The sequence below is a fragment of the Macaca fascicularis genome, chromosome 12 (genome assembly GCF_037993035.2).
Source record: "Macaca fascicularis isolate 582-1 chromosome 12, T2T-MFA8v1.1".
NCBI classification, from domain to species: domain Eukaryota; kingdom Metazoa; phylum Chordata; class Mammalia; order Primates; family Cercopithecidae; genus Macaca; species Macaca fascicularis.
The window spans coordinates 92,664,428-92,685,585 of NC_088386.1; the positions used below are offsets into that span (position 1 = coordinate 92,664,428).

Genomic DNA, 21,158 nt, shown 5'->3' on the forward strand with positions numbered 1-21,158 from the left:
TAGTAACCCTTTGGCTAAAGCACCATTTGCAGACTAGCTTCTGTACAGATGCCATGGTAGTGAACGTTTAGAGGCCATAGAATATGGGAGAGATATGGTCCCAGGTGGCGTTAGCCAAAGGCAAATTGAGGAAAAGAGGCAGTTCTTTGGACTAATAGGCTCTCATCCACTCCATGCTCATACACTGGTCTGCAGCTGCTCAAATCACCCTCATAGAGCAAAACTTATCTGTTCTATTTCTCATTCTCTAAAGCCTTTTGCTCTCCCTGAGCTGAGACCTGTAATGGATTTCTAACCTGTAACACTGTAAGATAATGAATTTGTGTTCTTTTAATTCTGCTCAATCTATGGCAATTTATTATGGCAGCAATGGAACACTAACACACACATTGTAGTTCTAATTTGCATTTCCTTGATTACTATTAAAGCTGAGTACTTTTTTCACATATTTATAAATACTTGGATAACCTCTTGTGAAATGCCTGTTCAAGTTTTTTGCCCATTTTTCCACTGGGTTATCTATTTTTTTTCTTATTGGCTTTTAAGTTTTCTTTATATGTTCTGTAAGAGTTCTTTATATATTCTGGGTACAAGACCTTTTTCATATACATGTATTGTACTCTGAAGCTTGCCTTTGTACTCTCTTAATGGTGCCTTTTAATGGACAAAGTTTTTAATGTAATAGAGTCCAACATATCCAGTTATTCCTTTGGTTAATTTTGTATCTTATTAAAAGATATTTTTCTGTGAGTCATGAAGATGTCTCTTATGCTTTCTTCTAAAAACGTTATTGTTGTACCTTTCACATATAGATCTGCAATCTATCTCGAATTCAGTTTTGTATATGGTAAAAGAAGATTCATTTTCCTCCATACACATGTTTTATTAACCTAGCACTATTTGGTGAAAAGATAATTTTCTTTACTGAACTGCTATGCACCTTTATCATTAATCAGGATACCACATATGTGTGGATCCATTTTTCAACTCCCTATTCTGTTCTTTTGATTAGTTCATCTATCTTTGCCCTAATACCGTACTGTTTTTCTCAACTTTTTATTCTGTTCTTTTGGTTAGTTCATCTGTCTTTGCTCTAATACCATACTGTTTTCATTACTAAAGGTTTTTTGTTGTTGAGACAGGGTCTTGCTATGCCACCAGGCTGGAGTACAGGAGTGCTATCATAGCTCACTATAACCTCTAACTCGCCGGGCGCGGTGGCTCAAGCCTGTAATCCCAGCACTTCGGGAGGCCGAGGCGGGAGGATCACAAGGTCAGGAGATCGAGACCACAGTGAAACCCTGTCTCTACTAAAAATACAAAAAATTAGCCGGGCGCGGTGGCGGGCGCCTGTAGTCCTAGCTACTCAGGAGGCTGAGGCAGGAGAATGGCGTGAACCCAGGAGGCAGAGCTTGCAGTGAGCCGAGATCACGCCACTGCACTCCAGCCTGGGCAACAGCATGAGACTCCGTCTCAAAAAAAAAAAAAAAAAAAAAACCCTCTAACTCCTGGGCTCAAGTGATCCTCTCACCTCAGCTCCAGAGTAAGTAGGACTACAGATATGCCACCATGCCTGGCTAATTTTAAATTCTTTTCTACAGGCAGGGTCTCACATGTATTGCCCAGGCAGGCCTCAACTGATACTCCTGCCACAGCCTCCCAAAGTGCTGGGACATTACTATAGCTTTGCAACGGATTTTTTGTATCTGGAAGTCTAAGTCCCCAGGTTGTTCTTTTTCAAGATTGCCTTATATATTCTTTAACCTTAGAATGTCTGTATAAAATTTAAAATCAGCTTTTCAATTTACACACACAAAAAACCTTGCTGGGATTTTGATGAATCTGTAAATGTGTTTGGGAAGAGTTGCTATTTTCACAATCTTTCAATTTATAGAAATAATTATGTTTTTCTACTTATTGAAACAGAGTTACTTTTTCTCCATAATGTATTATAGTTTATGGTAAGGGCATTTAATACTTTTTATGCTATTGAAAATTGTAATTTTTTGTAAATGATATCTTTTTAAAATTTCATTTTCTATTTGATGTTGCTGGGATGTAGGAAAGTAATTGATTTTTAGAATATTAACCTCGTATATGGAAAGGGCAAAGTTGATTATTTAGGACATCTTTTATTTTTCTCAATAATGTTTTACAGTTTTTATGGAAATAACATTTTATATAATATTTTAGATACTAGTACAAATGATAATATTTTTGTAAATGGTATTTTAAAATGTTTTAGTTAAATTTGTTTTTTGTTGCTGGTATATAAGTTGCCTTTTGTATAATGACCTTATACCCTTATCAATCCATCTTGAATTGAGTTTTGTGTATGATATGAGGTAGAAGGAAAGAATTATTTCTCCTATATGCATATTCAATTAACCTACCACCTATCTTAATATCTGTAACTTAATTACATCTGCAAAGTCTCTTCTGCCACGTAAGGTAACATATTCACAGGTTCTAGAGTTATTGCAGGGCCATTCTGTCCACCACACTTTTATTTCTTGTTTTCCTCTATTGCACCAGCTAGGACTCCCAGTCCAATATTGAAGAGAAAGGGAGATGGCAGGCATATCTGTCTTGCTCCTACTATAAGGAAAAAAAGTGTTTAATATTTTACCATTTAGTATAATGTTTGCCACAGATATTTTGCAGATGTTCTTTATCAGATTAATGATGTTCCCTTCTACTAGTTTGCTAAGAATTTATCACAAATAGGTACTGAGCCTTACTAAATACTTGCATTGATCAAAATGTTTATCTGATCTTTTTCTCCTTTTTCTGTTAATATGGTAAAATACCTTGATTAATTTTCTAATACTAAACTACCCTTGCATTCCCATTTAGCTGTTATGTACTATCTTTTTGAACATATATTGTTACACTTAATTTGCCAATATTTTGTTTAGAATTGTCAGTACTTTTTCACGGAAGCTTTCGGTCTAAAATTTTTTTTGCTTCTACCTTGGGGAATATAAGAACTGTTTTTGAATTTTTTTTAAATTAAGAGATGTTTATTCTCAAGCACATTATAATCTTCTGAAACTTGTCCACACTGATCCAACCATATAACAGTTCTTTTTGCTTCTATCTAAAATTTTCTGACCAGGTATGGTGGCTCTCATCTGTAATCTCAGCACTTTGGGAAGCCAAGGCCAAGAGTTTGAGACAAACCTGGGCAATACAGCAAGATCCTGTCACTACACAACATTTTTAAAAGTTAGCCAGGCATGGTTGAACATGCCTGTTATCCCAGATACTCTGGAGGCTGAGGTGGGAGGATTGCTTGAATCCGGGGTTCAAAGGCTGCAGTGAGCTATGATCGCTCCACTGCACTCTAGCCTGGGTGACAGAGTCAAACTCTGTCTCAAAAATCATAAAAAATAAAAATTAAGAAATTAAAAATAAAATAATTTTTTGATGATTTCTTTGTCTGAATAATGGAAATATGTCTAGGGGTTGGCAGTCTTATAGAACCCACACATTTCCAACAGAATAATCCATTTTCATTTATTTCCTGCATTTCTGCCAGTTCACAGTATATGCTGAATCTGTCAAGATGGGGCTGGGTTTATTTTATAGTAAGCAATACCTGGTATACTGTATGTTCTTAATAATAATAAATACACAATGACATTAAAAATGAAACCACCAGATGGTGCCACCGTAGATAATAGTCAGCTTGTTAATTCCAACAGTAAAGGATGTTTTCGTTTAAGAACTTTGTGAAAAAAATTTATTGAGATTGCCGTTACTGCACATATTAATAATCATCTACTGCTTTACTCCATGCCTGACACTGCAGGTCCCCAAAGTCACCAGATGTTAAAATCAATATGGCTTGAAGTTAGAAAAGCACTGGAGTTGGATTGGAGGATTCATAGAGATGTTCTCCCTGCATTTAGGTTGTGAATCTTTTTTTTTTTTTTTTTTTTTCCCAGCAGTGACCTGTCACTCTCCGTGTTCTACGAATTAAAGCCTTTTTAGATAGAGAAGGGTGTCATACAAGATGAGAAAAAATAATAGATAATTTTAAGAAGAGCAGAAACTTATAGTTGATGTCAGTTGTCTTAATTTTTCACCTTCCAGAGCATTGAGTTCATTAAAACAATGTGAATGGTATCTACAAGGGCTTTGACTATTAGAGTCTTTTTTTTTTTTTTGAGACGGAGTCTCCCTCTGTCCCCCAGGCTGGAGTGCAGTGGCGCGATCTTGGCTCACTGCCAGCTCCGTCTCCTGGGTTCCCGCCATTCTCCTGCCTCAGCCTCCCAAGTAGCTGGGACTACAGGCGCCTGCCACCGCGCCCGGCTAATTTTTTGTATTTTTAGTAGAGACGGGGTTTCACCTTGGTCTCGATCTCCTGACCTTGTGATCCGCCCGCCTTGGCCTCCCAAAGTGCTGGGATTACAGGCGTGAGCCACCGCGCCCGGCCAGACTATTAGATTCTTGATATAAGTCTGAGGCCTAATCACTACTACAAGCCTGTATCTAAGATAAAAAGGCAGCAGGTCTCCTGCATTTCATTCTGTTTAAAACACATTTAGTCTCCTGCCCATTATCCACATTTATTAATAACAGTTCTCATCTGAGGGCTAATTCAGCTGAAGTTCTGCACTGCAAAATACTTGATTGCATTATGTGACAGGCACATTGGAATAGTGACAAGCAGCTGGTCCTATAAAATACTCCAGAATGATGGGCATTACATTTGATCAATTCCACTTGCTGAGCATATACAGTTCTTGTACACTATCAGGAAAAACTATAATACTGGCCTCATGTTTCCATGGTGACTTGTGAGAGCAATTCTTAAATTTAAGAGTTACCTCTTTTAATCAACAATAATTTTCATCTAGATGATATTCCCAGGCTACCCTGAATTATATTATCATGATGTTAATTTACTTTCTGTCTCAGCTCAAGGTAAAATGTATTTGCCTAGGGCCAGAGAGAGTAGAGGAGTAAGGGTGGGTTGGAAAGGAATGTAGCAGCTGAGGGACATGGGAATATGATAAAAAAAAAATACTTAAAAAGGAAACAAAGCAGATAACAGATTTGAATACAAAGAAATATTAACTTTTCAATAATCTTTTAAAAATGCAATGGAAAAAGCACATTTTTCTTACCTGCTCTTAGTCCTCACAAAAGCTGTACAAACCAACATAAATATCCTTTTGGACAGCAATTTTAGTGTTAAACTACAGCATACATTTCTCACTTTAAGCATCAAATTTTAGTGATTCTAGCCCAGTCAATAAAATATACAACTTTAAAGAAAATTTCTTCTGATCCAATGACAGCTGATCTTGCTGGTATTCTGAAACACTAGTTAAAGACCACAAAGACTACTTCTGGCTAATGGACATTAACAGAAGCAGCACAGATTCAAGTAAGTAGGTAAAGAAAGCTGTTATTATTTTAAGCAAAATTAAAACAGATGGGAGAGACAGACACACATGTATTCAGATATGCGCCTGCCTCACATTTAATCTTTTATGAATGGCTGCTCCCAGATGGTGATGCGACTCAGCAATGCAATTTTAGATACACCATCTATTTTCCTTACTTCGATGTACTGTGTCAATTACAACTTTTCTACTTAGTGGCTGATGCAACCATCATCAAAAGAAAAATAAACCATCATGACAATAGGTTCTCTGATATTTTGAAAATGAGGTGATAGTCAACTTATCAAACCAAGTCCAAACATCTCTCTATACTCTCCATCCTTCAATTCGTTACAGGTTTGATACTACTATTCCACATTCACACAAATGGTGAGGTAAGGAAATAAGAGACCAACATAGCAAACAGATTATGCTCATGAGCGTCTGTGAATCTCTCATTAACCACTGACCCCAGAATGGGACATGCTGTCCCCTAAAGTCTCACAGTGTGTCACCTGTACCTCTTCTAGGACATCATGTTTTATCTTGGATAATAAGAATAATAGGAATACAAAATTCTAACAGAGCAACTACTGTATTTTGTCATAGTTAGTTATTTACATGCCAATTCCCACTATGAGATAGTAAGCTCCCAGATACAGCAGCTTCTTCGTCTTTTTAGACCTGGCACATAGCAGTATCCAGCAGATAGAGAAATTGATTAAGATACATTAAATGAATACATAGTAACAGTTGCCACTTGTACCTATCATATGCGAGGCACCATGCTAGATACTTTACTTACATTCCTTTCCTTCCCAGTTTTATTGAGGCATAACTGACAAGAAAAAATTGCATGTATTTAAGGTGTACAATGTGAGGTTTTGATATATGTATAAATTGTGAAATGATTACCACAAACTAATTAATATCCTAATATCCGTCACCTCACATAGTTACCTTGTGTAGGGGGGGTGAGAATACTTTCTACTTTCAAGAATACAATGCAGTATTATTAACTATAGTCCTCATGCTGTACATTAGATCTTCATAACTTACTCATTCTGCAAACTGAAACTTCATATTCTTTGACCAACATCTCCCCATTTCCCCCTAGACCTCAGCTCCTGCCAACCCCCATTCTACTCGCTGTTTTTATGAGTTCAACTTTTTTAGATTCCACAGGTAAAGTGAGTTCATGCAGTATTTGTCTTTCTGTGACTGGCTTATTTCACCTAGTGTAATGTCTTCCAGGTCATACATGTTGTTATAAACGGCAGGATTCCCTTCTGTTTTAAAGCTGAATGATTTCCCTGTCTGTGTGTATGTCTGTGTGTGTGTCTTTGTGTGTGTATCACAGTAACCATCTATCAATGAACACTTAGGTTGCTTCTACAGCTTGGCTACTGTGAATAGTGCTGCAGTGAACATAAGAGTGTAGATACATCTTCGAGATACTGATTTCATTTCCTTTAGATATATATCTGGAAGATATATATCTGGACTACATGGTAGTTCTATTTTTAATTTTTTTAGGATTTACTTACATTCTTCTACTTAATGCTATAAGCAACCTAACCCCCATTTGACAGATTAGACAAGCTACGAAGGCTCATGGAAGCAAAGTAAAATGCTTACAGACCTTGTAGCTAGGTAATTGTGGGGCTGGCATTCCAAACCAGACTGTATAATGTGGAAGTCTTTGAGCTTTCAAGCATATCACACAGCCCGTCCTCTGGCTGAACTCCCATAAGCTCAGGCCTGAGTTGTCGGGTGGGGACTGCAGGAGGTGGCAGAGGACAGACGCCACACCCGGGCATTGACACTGGCAGCCCCTGCATTGTCACGGGTGGGCAGCGATTGGAGCAGTGTCTTTACTGGACACCTGTGACCAAACAGTCTTTGGAGTGTAAACACAGAAGATACCACCACAGAAAGCAAAAACAAGAGAAGAAGAAAACAGTGGGTGTCCTGTGCTCACCATGAGAAGTGCGTAGAGTTCATGGGAAACATGCTGAAAGCCCTTCTGAAGGAACTGGAGCACAGCCAGAGTGCCTGCAGAATTTGGGGGCAGGGCCAGAGAAATAACTGGGGAGTAGTTATTATAATCCTGTTATTACCCTATGGAGAACTAGGAAATGTGGGTGATAAGTCAATATTTATGTCGCACACTTTTTACCTCCCAAACTAGGTTATAATCTCCTTGAAAGTAATATCCATGCCTATTATTTATTTATTTATTTATTTTTTGAAACAGAGTCTCACTCTATTGTCCAGGCTGGAGTGCAATGGCACAATCTTGGCTCACTGCAACCGCCGCCTCCCGGATTCAAGCAATTCTCCTGCCTCAGCTTCCCAAGTAGCTGGGATTACAGGCATGCACCGCCATGCCCGGCTAATTTTTGTATTTTTAGTACAGACGGGGTTTCACCATGTTGGTCAGGCTGGTCTTGAACGCCTGACCTCAGGTGATCCACCTGCCTCGGCCTCCCAAAGTGCTTGGATTACAGGCGTGAGCCACCACACCCTCGGATGCCTAATATTATTTCTGTGTCGGCCATGGTTCCTAGCACATTTCCCTATAATCCACTCTGTAACATCAGAAAGCAGCCATCCTAAATTAGGTAGCTAATGTAAGAGAAGCCACACCTTGGAAGTTGTCCTAACGGTCTACCAAGTCAGTATTCATGGAGTCTAGGAAAAACAGAACTAGTGGTAAGGGTTTCTGTAGCCCTGTCCAGAGGACAGGACTCCTGGATGGGTCATCAAAGGTATTCTGATTGGTAAGGCACTGGGTTTTGAATAAGAGAGGATACATGAGGTTATCAGAGCTTGAGCGCATTAATTTTTACTCAGTTTCTTTGATTTTAATTCCACACTCAGGAAGAAAACATCTGATCTTTATTCAGTGTGTAAAACTGGATCCCCTACGTAGAAGGGAACATAGCTGTAGTAGATGACATGAATCTCCTGGTCCTTTTAGCAGCTGGATTTTTCACTGTAAATTCATGAAGGATATTCTTGTCATCCATCTGGTGTGACTGGTGTGATAATGCAGATGAATAAAGTTTATGAACTTATAAAAACTGGGGCCAAGCGGGATGCCTTATGTCTGTAATCCCAGCAATTTGGGAGGCTGAGGTGGGCAGATCTTTCGAGGCCAGGAGTTCAAGACACCCCCCCGGCCAGCATGATGAAACCCTGTCTCTACTAAAAATACAAAAATCAGTCAGGCGTGATGGCATGCACCTGCAATCCCAGTTACTCAGGAGGCTGAGGCAGGAGAATCACTTGAACCCAGGAGGCAGAGGCCGCAGTGAGCTGAGATCACGCTGCTGCACTCCAGCCTGGGCGACAGAGCGAGACTCTGTCTCAAACAAACAAAAAACAACTGGGATGTAGACTCTAATCTCCAAACCCACTAACTGCTAGTACTCTGGAGAGTCTTAAAAAGGCCAGTACACAGGAAATACTGAGTAATCAAATATATTAATTGTAACATTCCCTTCTTTTAAAAAACACATTTTAAGAGACAATGACAACAAAAACACACTGCTCATCTGAAATGGTTGCTTTGGGCTATTTCTTACTATAGTCTGTCCCATAACAATGTGAGGAATTTGAGATCAAGATTGCTATATACTAAAAAATATCTTTATGTAATTTAAACAATTTTGTGTGAAATAACTTATGTGTTTGGAAAACTATAAAATGTTTCCTAGAAAAAAAATGCTACGGAGTTATGACTCTAAAATGTACCAAATTACCTTTCCAGTGAACAGGTGAATGTTATTGCTAAATATTAACAAAACTACTTTCTTTTCCAGATGGAATCTCATTCTGTCACCCAGGCTGGAGTGCGGTGGCACGATCATGGCTCACTGCAGCTTCAAACTCCTGGACTGAAGCAATCCCCCCACCTCAGCCTCCTGAGTAGCTGGAACTACAGGTACACACCACCACACCCAACTAATTTTTTCTTTTCTTTTCTTTTTTTTGGAGAGACAAGGTCTTGCTCTGTTGCCCAAGCTGGTCTCAAGCTCCTGAGCTCAACCAATCCTCCTGCCTTGACCTCCCAAAGTGCCGGGATTCCAGGCGTGAGCCACTGAACCTGGCCCAAAAGTACTCTTCTCCGCTGAATGGCCCACAGAATTTAAATCCGGTGATGTTACCACTTAGGTTGTGAGGATCTGCCCATGTGAGAAAGTAAATCTCACTTACTGCTGAGGGTTTGGTTTTCCCAGATATTCCTTCAGCTGTTACAGACAGCCAGGCCTCTTCCCTCCTTTGGAATTTTAGAAAGGCTCTTTGTTCTTTGTGAGCCTCACAGCACCCTGACCTGGAACACAGGTGTGCATGTGAGCTGTTCTTCTGACTAAAAAGTCCTCAGGCCTTTACATTTTATCTAACCAAATGAGGATCAAGAAGGGAAGTGATTATTACAGGGACCTGATCTAGACTTCACAACAGAGGACTTTGAGTCCTTAGCAGCTGCCAAGGACAAGCCATCTTTGGAGAAACAAGCTTGCTGGAAAGTCACTTTCCTCCCTCTAGCTGGAAGCACTCATCCCTGGCAGGTGTTATCATCTGGAGAGTGATACCAAGCTGACAGCAGCTGTTACAAAAGATGCTGAACAGAGATTCCAGGAGGAGGGCTGGGTCCAAGCATGAGTGCTTTTATGAAAATATGTGCAGAAGTCCAGGGCTAGTGCTGCAGATTTCAAACAGTGGGATGTACCACAGAGCTGTAGCTGGGGTCGATTTTACCCCTCACTGGGTGGATAATGGCATAGGGTGATTCTGCTCTCCTAATACAAAAAAAAAATGCAGATTGCTAGTCATGCAAAAGAATGGATGGGCCAGGCATGGTGGCTTATGCCTATAATCTCAGCACTTTGGGAGGCTCAGTCAGGCAGATTGCTTGAGCTCAGACGTTCAAGACCAGTCCAGGCAACATGTCGGAACCTTGTCTCTAAAAAATACAAAAATTATGACCTGGAGCAGTGGCTCACGCCTGTAATCCCAGCACTTTGGGAGGCCGAGGTGGGCAGATCACTTGAGGTCAGGAGTTTGAGACCAGCTGGGCCGACATGGGGAAACCCCATCTCTACTAAAAATACAAAAATTAGCCAGGTGTGGTGGTGGGCACCTGTAGTCCCAGCTACTCGGGAGGCTGAGGCAGGAGAATTGCTTGAACTCCGGAGGCGGAGGTTGCAGTGAGCCGAGATCATGCCACTGCACGGGCAACAGAGCAAGAATCTGTCTAAAGAAAAACACACACACACACATACACACACACACATCTATATATATATATATATACACACACACATATATAAATAAATAATACAAAAATTAGCTGGGTGTGGTGGGCTACTGTAGTCCCAGCTACTTGGGAGGCTGAAGTGAGAGGATCAGTTGAACCCCAGAGGCTGAGGCTGCAGTGAGCTGTGATCATGCCACTGCACTCCAGCCTAGGCAACAGAGGAAAGACCCCTGTCTAAAAAAAGAAAGAAAGAAAGGAAGAAGGTAAAGAAGGAAGGAGAGGGGAGAGAGAAAGAGAAAGAGAGAAGAGAAGAGAATAAATGAATGATATAGACCTACAGACATAACTGTTGGTATTGTCTGAGGTTCTCTTGCTTCCCTTTGATAAATCCTGAAGACCACTCATCTCGATGGTACCTTGGTTGGAATTCAGATGTTCTGAGATAGCTTCGTCTTTCAAAAGTCTGGAGTTCACTAGTCCTCCAGACAGTACAGCATGGTTGTTGAAAGCTTGGAATTCAGAGTGAGACAGACATGGGTTTGAATCCTGGCTCTACATCCCACCAGTCATATCACCCAGGGTAGTTACTTAATTTCTTTGTGCCTTAGGATACCTATCTGTGAAATATGGATAATAATAGCAGGTACTTTACAGAACTGTTACGAGAATAAAATGAGATGATGCAGACACAGAGCCCAGTCCAACATGCTTGTCATAAATGTTCATTATTCCAACTTTATTAAAAATGATAAGCATGGTTGTTAAACTCCCTCATGAGCTAAAACTTTGAAAAAGAATCAGGGTTTTGTTTTGTTTCATTGAAGGTTGATTCTTTCAAGGAATGAGTGTCTGATGACCTTATTTTGTCGATCAAAATTCCATGAACTTTGGTGCCATAAAGTTCAGAACCTACTCCAGTTCCAGCAAGTCCTCTGGATGGTGATATCCACCAGGCAATTGGATGGCTAAGCCTGGACCTTGAAGCACACTGAGCTTAGAGATACAGATTCGGAAGCTTTCTCCCAGTGGAAAGAGTTGAAAGACCAGCTGCCAGATCCCATTCTGGATGAGACACCTGAGCTGCATGCATTGATTTTGGGATAAAGTGGTCTTTCTAAGAACTTGTGTAGTTGAAATGTTGAATAATTTAGCATTCAAGGTGGTGGTAGTGGTTAAACATAACTCTTAGGTGACACACGTAGATCACTGAATTAGGTGCTTATTCAAAGACAATGTCTAATCCAAGGCTGGCTTCATCACTCTGGTTGTCCTAATACTTCTTTCCATGCTACCATATGTTCAGGGAATACGAATCAATTTTACTATCAAAAACATAAAATAAGCAAAAGCTACATTTTCCGCAGAAAACAATGTTATATATTCTAAGCTACATAGTTATATCTTTATATTAACCCACTTCAGTAAACAAACACGTAACAGAGCACCCACTGAATGCCAGACACTGATTTAGGTATTAGGGATGCAAAGAGTGAATGGCACTGCTCTAGGCATTTTTAATTCACCGACTTGCTGAATCCTCACAACAACCCTAGGAGGTAGGTCCTGTCATTCTGTGCATTTCGCTGATGAGGAAATTAACGTACAGAGAGATCAACCAAGATCATAATGTTAGTAAAAGGCAGAATCTGAATTTGCTCTGGCTCTAGGCCCTGCACCCTGCACCGCTCAGTCAGACTGCCTTTCAGCTAGGGTGAGAGGAGACGTCTCTTTCTTCAAAGAGCACACAGTCTGGTGGCAGAGGCAGAATACTTTCAGCTAAAAATTTTGTTTTCCAGCTAGATTTTCATGGCAGGTCTTCATTATAACTGAGGGCTAATCAACTTCATTTACCAAGATATCCATTTTTTTTCTAAAGAGATTGTTTCCTAGTTACATAGATTTTTAAATTAAACTTCGTTTTGAGATCATTGTAGATTAACATGTAATTATAAGAAATAATATAGAGAGATCCCATGTTTCCCCCAATGGTGGCATCTTATGAAACTATAGTACAGTAACACCATCAGGATATGGATACAGATACAAGATACTGATATCTCAATAAAGTCAAGATACAGAGTATTTCCATCACCACATAGGCAACTCAGGTTGTCCTATTACAGACACACCCATTTACCTTCCCTAACACCTAACCCCTAATTAATCCCTAAAGACCACCACTAATCTGTTTTTCATTCTATAATTTCATCATTTCAATAATGTTATATAAATGGAATCACACAGTATGTAACCTTTTAGATTTTTGTTTTCACTTAACACAATTGCCTTTTATTATTCCCTGGAGATTCATCTAGGTTGCTGCATATGTCAATAATTTGTTCCTTTTTATGGCTGAAAAGTATTCTTTAGTATGGATGTACCAGTTTGCCCACTGAAAGATATTTGAGTTGCTTCCAGTTTTTGGCTATTACAAATAAAGCTCCTATGAACATTTGTGTACAGATTTTGTGTGAACATAAGCTTTCATTTCTCTGAAATAAAAATGCTCAGGAGTAAAACTGCTGATTCACATAGGAATTACATTAAATCGTTTTTAAAGGAACGGTCAATCTGCTCTGCAGAATAACTACCCCTTTTTATATTGCCACTTGCAAATGCATGAGTGACCCACCTTCTCTCCATCATTACCAGCTCTTGGTGTTGTCACTGTTTTTATTTTAGCCATTTTAATATGCATATAGTGACCTCATTGTGGTTTTTATTTACATTTTCCTAATGACTAATGATATTGAACATCTTTTCTGTGTTTGTCATCCATATGTCCCCTTCAGTGAAATATCTGTTCATATATTTTGCTCTCTTTTTTTTTTTTTTTTTGAGATAGAGTCTCGCTGTCTCCCAGGCTGGAATGCAGTGGCAAGATCTTGGCTCACTGTAACTTCTAACTCTCAGGTTCAAGTGATTCTCGTGCCTCAGCCTCCCAAGTAGCTGGAATTACAGGCATGTGCCACCAACCCGACTAATTTTTGTATTTTTAGCAGAGACAGGGTTTCACTATGTGGGCCAGGGTGGTCTCAAACTGTCGGCCTCAAGAGATCTGCCCCGCTTGCCCTCCCAAAGTGCTGGGATTACAGGTGTGAGCCATCGCACCCAGCCATATTTTGCTCATTTCTTAATGGGAGTGTTTGTGTTATCTTTTAAAAATCTGTTGAGTTTCGAGAATTCTTTATATATTCTAGACACATATCTTGTCAGATATGTGACTTGCAAATATTTTCTTGCAATTTAATGTTTGTCTTTTCAAACTGGTGACAGGGTCTTTCACAGAGCAAAAGTTTTAAATGTTAATGAAGTCCAATTTAGCAATCTTTTTTTAAAAAAATTGCTGTCAAGAACTCTGTGCTTAGTCCTAAATCCCAAGGATTTTCTTTGTTTTTTTTTTTGTTTGTTTGTTTTACCTTTAAATCTATGATCCATTTTGAGTTAATTTTTGTATAATGTATGAGACTTAGGTCAAGATTTTTTTTATTTGCCTATGGGTGTCCAGTGGCTCCAGCATCATTTGTTAAAAATTTGACCTTCTCTTTGCTGAGTTGCTTTTCCACCTTTTTCAAAAATCAGTTGGGCATATTTTTGTGGGTATATGTCTAAGCTGTCTATTCTGTTCCATTGAGCTATGTGCCTATCACTCTGCCAATACTTCACAGTCTTGATTACTGGGTAAGGTATTAACAAGACTGTCATGTATTGACACAGTAGTATAAAATATATATTATATATTCAAACTATATAATAATTCTTGAAATTAGGTAGACTGATTTTTCCCACATTGTTCTTTTTCAAAATTGTGTTGGCTTTCTAGTTCTTTTGCTATTCCATAAAAATTTTAGAAAAATCTTTCATCTGTCTATAAAAACCTTGCTAGAATTTTGATAAGAATTGTGTTAAACCTACAGATTAATTTGGCATCTTTACCATGTTGAGTCTTCTAATCCACGAATACAGAATGTCTCTCCTTTTTTTTTAGATCTTTGATTTCTTTCATCACCATTTTGTGGTTTCAACACATGTCTTTTGGATCTAGGACTAAGCGCAGAGTTCTTGACAGCAATTTTTTGGTGCAGTTGAAAATAATATTGTACTTTTAATTTTGGTATCTACATATTCATTCCTAGTACACAGAAACGCAATTGATTTTTATATGTTTATCTCGTATCTTGTGACCTTGATGAACTCACTTATGACTTCTAGGATTTTTTGGTTTATTACTGGGGATTTTCTACATAGACAACAATGTCATCTGCAAATAGGAACAGTTTTGTTTATTCCTTTCTGATCTGTACACTTTTTATTTCCTTTTCTTGCCTCATTGCTCTGGCTAGAACTTTTAGCACAATGTTGAATAGGAGTGGTATAAGAAGACATCTTTGCCTTAGTCTTTTACTGTTAAGTAAATTAGCTGTTCTTTATCAAGTTGTTACATGCTCTTTATCAAGTTGAGGAAGTTCCCCTCTATCTAATTTTTCTAGGAGAGTTTTGTTTTGTGTTGTTGTTGTTTGCTTGTTTTATTGTCTTAAATAAGTGTTAAATTTTGTCAAAAGTGTTTTCTGTATTGGTTGATATAAATCTGATTTTTCTTCTTTAGCCTGTTAATACAGTGAATTACACTGACTGATTTTCAAATATTGAAACAGGCTTGCATCCCTGTAATAAATTCCATTAGTCATGGTATATAATTCTCTGTATATATCACTGAATTCTATTTGGTAATTTGTAAAGATTTTTGCATTCATGTTCATGAAAGACACTGCGCTCTCTCTCTCTCGCTTGCTCTGTGTGTGTGTGTGTGTGTGTGTGTGTATGTCTGTCTGTCTGTCTCTCTTTGGTACTTAATATCAAGGTATTACTTTCATAAATGAATTGGAAAGTATTCTCTTGTATTCTATTTTCCAGAAAAGATAGTGTAGAATTATGTTAATTCTTTAAGTATTTGGTAGAATTCTCCAGTGAAATCATCCATGCCTGGAAATTTATTTAGGGGAAGTTTTAAAATTTAATTTTCTGAATATAGTTAAAGGGTTATTCAAATGATCTACTTCACATTGGGTAAATGAAGGTAGTTTGTGTTTTTCAATGAATGAGTCTGTTTTATCAAGTTGTCGAATTAATGTATATAGAGTTATTCATAATATTCCTTTATCCTTTTAATATCTGCAAGGTCTATGGTGACATCCCCTATTTCATTCCTGATATTGGTAATTTATGTTTCCTCTCTCTTTTTCTTAGCTACAGGTTTGTCAATGTTACTGATTTTTCAAAAAATCAGATTTTTGTTTCATTGAATTTCTTCATTGGTTTTCAATTTCATTTATTTCTGCCTCCATCTTTATAACAATTTTCTGCTTCTTTTGAGTTAAATTTGCTCTCTCCAGATTCTTGAAGTGGAAGCTTATATTACTGACTTGAGACTTTCCTCTTTTCTGATGTAACCATTTGGTGCTAAAAATTTCTTTCTCAGCATAATTTAGCTGAGTCCCCAAATTTCGCTTTGTCGTACTTTCATTTTCATTCAGTCCAAGATAGTTTTTGAATTTCCCTTGAGGCTTTCCTTTTAACCCATGAATTATTTACAAGTCTGGTTTTAATTTCCTAGTGTTGGAAATTTTCCTGGTATCTTTCTATTATTGATTTCTAGTTTTATTCCATTGTGGCTAGAAAACACGCCCTGTATGATTTCAATTATTTCATGTTTTTTGAATTTTGTTTTATGCTTCAAGATATTGTTTATCTTGGTGAACATTCATGGGCACTTGAACTCTTGAACTAAATATGTATTCTGATGTTGTTTGGTGGAGTGTTCTTATTGTTGATCAGATCCACTTGGTTGATTATGTTATTGACTTTTTCTATATACTTGACAATTTTCAGTCTCATTGTTCTACCAAATGTTGAGAGAGAGGTGCTAAAGTCTCCCACTGCAATTGTGGATTTCTGTTTATCTTTTCAGTTCTAACAGTTTTGCTCCACATATATCACAGCTCTGTTGCTTGGGGCATACACATTTAGGACACTCTCCTTGAGTGGGGTTCCAACCCTTACTAGGCTGCCTTCCTGATTTCCCTCCTGAGGCCTTAGCGCCAACTGGGCTGCCTTCCTGCTCTGCTCAGGCTTGCCTAGTGGGTTTGTGACTGAGAGGGAGGGAGGGAGGGAGGGAGGAAGGTAGGGGAGAGAGGGAAGGGGGGGAGAGAGGGAAGGGGTGGAGAGAGGGAGGGAGGGAGGGAGGGAGGAGGGAAGGAAGGAAGGAAGGAAGGAAGGAAGGAAGGAAGGAAGGAAGGAAGGAAGGAAGGAAGGAGGAGGGTAGGGGTAGGAAAGGAGGGCGGGCCAGATTAACTTATTTTTTTGGTTGACTTTTAAACTGCCTTCTCTTTAAAACAAAAAATCTTCCTTTTTCTGACATCACTGGGTCCTTAGAAGTTTCCACATCAGAAGCAGTAATTCCTATTCCTTGAACCTCTTAGTGCTCCCTATCCATCTGGAAGAAATTACAGAGAAATATGTGCACGTATGCGTATGTGTGTGTATAACATTTAATTTGGTACATGTCTTTATACCAGTTCGACATGCTAGTATAGGTTTTTATTGAAAAAGAAATCATGGAGGGGCAGTTGCAGTAAAATGAGGTGGTATTGGAAAGTAATCAAATCTAAAGAAAAGTCCAGGCCATAGAAAGGCAAATTTTCATTTCTTTTCTCACCTGCCATCTTCTGTGAAATACCTTCCTAACAAACAGGACAGTTGCTATATACTTAAAAATTAGCACTGACGTTTTATCACTAAATAAAGCTTAGTCACTCACAGTGTACTTCACTTGTTCAACAACTTTTGGCACCTGGTAAGTACTTGACATTAATAGAACCTAATGCCTTATAAGTTGATATTTAAATTCGCAAATGTTTAAAGGATAATAGTTTATTTTTCCTTAGAGCTGAGCATTAATTTTTTCCTGAAACAATGACTGTAAGTGTGTAGCTATTTATTGAACCAGTGAGTCATGGGTATAATCAAATAATACATTTATTCTCTTTTTCCCTATACTAGGTCCGATCTCCTTTATGAGGTTACTTCTTTTCCTGCCACTTCATGCAAAATCTCCAACAAATAATAAAGAGTTCTCTAGGCACTTTAGTTTAAAACATAACTTCATGTCAGCAATCAATACATCTGTTCCAGTGTGATAATCATAGACTCCTAACATTGTTGAACTTTTTAAAACTCCTTCCCGCCTTCCCCCAAAGACTGCAGTGGGTAACGAGACACGGCTGACTTCTCTATTCCCCAACCTAGGGCTTCTCCTCCTCCTCATCTGCCTCTGCCTCCTCCAGGTCTAAAGGGGAAAGGGAAAGGAAGACACACTAGGAGCAGGGACAATGGTCTGCCTGGCACCTTTCTGGCAGTGATGTCTCTCACCAGGTCAGATGTTTACAACTGTCTCTCTCTTAGATGCTGAATTAGGTTCTCCACCATCACTGGGGTGTCTCGCCTGCAGTTCCCTCTGCCTGGGTGAATGGACCTTCCTGCTGGTAACTTATATTCCCCTCTCCACACTAGGAATCCTGGGTCTCCTGACTCTTCCAGGCAGCCCTCTTGAGTGGGATCAAGGAGAACCCCAAGCTAGCTCTGGCCCTTGGCTCACATTTGGGCATTGGGAAATATATACTTTGACCAATCATTGCTGAGAGTGGAGTGATTTCTCAAACACAGCCTTCTTCTTATTTAGCTGCCTGGCCAGCAAGTTCTGGTCAGAGCCATTGAGTCTTTAGATTTATCATATACCAGCCTGGCATGCTCCCTAAATTGTGTGGGACACAAACAAGATACCTAAGCAATCTCCCTGAAGCTGCCCTCCCTTAAGGCTGGGGTCAGACAGAAGGCTGCCTTCTGTCTCCTCTACTACGAGGGATGGTAGAATTCACAGCAGAGCTAGCTTCAAAGAAGGCTTCTCTCTAATCTCTAACTTCTTGTTCTTTCCAACTGTGACTTTAGAAATGGGGAAGGGGGCCATGGGTTGAAGCACCAGTATCTCACTTTGAAATGTGGAGGCAATGGCCCCAGTGTCCTAGGCCCTCAACTGAAGGCAAATCTGAAATGTTCTATTTTAACACATCCTGTTGAATGGTTCTTTCATCAGCTGCCAAATTCATTCATGGTAAAGCCCCCAAAATTTTTTCTGCCACATTACAAAAAAAAAATGGAACATCTTATCATAAAACATTGTCTATTCAACTGTTTTGAATATAGATTTACATCCAAATTCTAACTCAAAATTTGTGAACTTATATTCATATCTGAGAGGATGCCAGTGGTATCAAAATATCCATGCTCACCCACACCCTTGCCCTTAATGAGAGTTCCTCATAGGATTTTATGTTTCTCTCCAACTGAATTAAATAGAAGAAAACACAAGACCAGCATTGTTGAGGTTTCCAGAGAACACCGCCCCTTGGCAGGCTGCCTGCTGGGAGGTCAGGCACAACCCAAGTCCTTCTCTTAGCAGCACCTCTGGGGAGAGAAAGCAGTCATCAGAGACTTGTTTGAGGCTGGGGTTCAAATTTACTGATTTTTCATTTTCTTGTCCTCAGATGACCACTCAGGAGTTTTCCTTTTTTTAACTGCTTTTTTCTACCTGCTTTCTTAGTCTTGAGAGGCTTACTGAGACATTGCCAATGTAAGTCCATACTATTTTTCTAAGAGACGGGGTCTTGTTCTGTCACCCAGGCTGGACTGCAGTGATGCAATCATAGGTCACTGAAACCTCAAACTCCTGGGCTCAAGCAATCTTCCTGCCTTAGCCTCCTGAGTAGCGAGGACTACAGGTGCACATCACATTACCATGCCTGGCTAATTTTAAAAATATTTTTGTAGAGACAAGGCCTTACTATGTTGCCCAGGTTGGTCTTGAATTCCTGGACTCAAGCAATCCTCCCACCTCAGCCTCCCAAAGTGGTGGGATTATAAGCTGTGAGCCACTGCACCTGGCCATAAGTCTATCTTATACAGACACATATATTTATTCAGAGCCAGGTGGTAATGGTTTTCTAAAGTCCTGTGATAAACACAAGAAACAACCTAAAACATTGAGTCGTTTATTTGAAAGCAGCATAATTTTAGTGTTGGGTTGCCCAAGACACAGTTGCTTTCAGTCTTTCTTCGGAGAATCCCAGAAGCTCCCAGAATATATAAGTGGGGGCGTTTGTCACCCCTACTTCTTCTCACAGTTGAAGTTGAAGTTCATTCCTATCATTGAACAGGGGACAAGATTCAGAGAAGCAGCCAAATTCCAAATGATTTGGCGTGAAAAAATCTCAGCCTGAATGTAATCAGAGGCCTAGAGTTTTCAATCTCTCTAAGTTTTGTAGACAATTTACATAATTACATTGGCACACACATTTTTCCATTTCAATAAAAAAGCCTCCAAGATCTTTATGTTCATGGACAAATCTTTAATATTGTAAAAAAATATATAATAAACCAATATAAACTCAAAAATTCCAAATAGGGGCATGATTCCCTGATTTTTCTTTTCAGAGCCAGTAAGAATACACTTCAGATAGAGAAAAAAGGAGATTTCCTTTGCCAATTCCCTTCCTCCACTCAAACATACATTATACTCAGACACAAGAAGCTTTATTAGCAAAGTCTCCCCCATTTTGCTTTGATATTTTGAGCCCAATTAAATATGACGGATCACAGCTCTCAGTACATGTTTGTGGGCAGATTTTTGCTTCCACACATAGTACAAACGTCTTTGATCAAGACCAGCTGAGAACACTGGCCTAAGTAGGTAGACTTGGCAGAATTCTCAACCTTGGCTATTTCTATCAAGGCGAAGGGGTTCATACTACTTTTTAGAAGTCTTTTTTCTTCATGGAACTAATTAAATATAAGTCTGTATAATAGAAGTGAAGTTAAAACAACTATAATAATTTCTGTTTCTTTTTGATTACAGCAAAATGGACTGAACACAAAGTAGTTTATAAATTCTATGCTTACGATCACAGACAGGAGCCACAAACCATGAATGCCAAAGTAAACACAGACCAAGCTGAGTGTCAGAGTCAAAATGTACATCAAATTTAATGATACATATTTAATGATATGCATACTCACAGTAATTGCTCAAGTAGATGGGAGGAAGTGCCAAAGACACATTTCATCAGCCTCACAAATCAGCTAGTCCAGATGGCCCCCCATCTTCTTCAATCCTACTCCAGCGCCCAGAGGACAAAGTCCCTGGACCAGTAGTGAAGGCCAGAGGACCACACATACTCATTTACTCTCTCCATTCCCTCCACAGGCCAGAAGCATAGGCTGGGATGGTGGAGTCAAAAAAAGATCTCCTTGTACAATTCCTGTTCAGAGGCTCAGATAACCTATGAAGAGCTACCAGATATGTGTCTCTTCACCAATGTAACTCTAGCACAAAGTACAGAGTCAGGGACAATTTGTTCAAAGGATGACCCCTGGGAAGACAGGTG

At 39.1% G+C, this 21,158-nt stretch overlaps 1 protein-coding gene across 18 annotated transcripts in view; it reads right to left on the reverse strand.

The window, feature by feature from the left end:
- Positions 1-21,158, reverse strand: part of ANKRD44 (ankyrin repeat domain 44) — a 321,410-nt gene that overhangs the window by 64,391 nt on the left and 235,861 nt on the right. For 2 of the 18 annotated variants that reach the window (XM_074009626.1, XM_074009623.1), the window contains exon 17: positions 17,198-19,182. The exons of the other annotated variants lie outside the window; for them this stretch is intronic. In XM_074009626.1, the coding sequence (XP_073865727.1) occupies positions 19,171-19,182 (12 nt within the window). In that variant the 3' untranslated portion in view covers positions 17,198-19,170. Of the gene's footprint in view, positions 1-17,197; positions 19,183-21,158 lie in introns of those variants that run through there. 18 annotated transcript variants of the gene reach the window in all.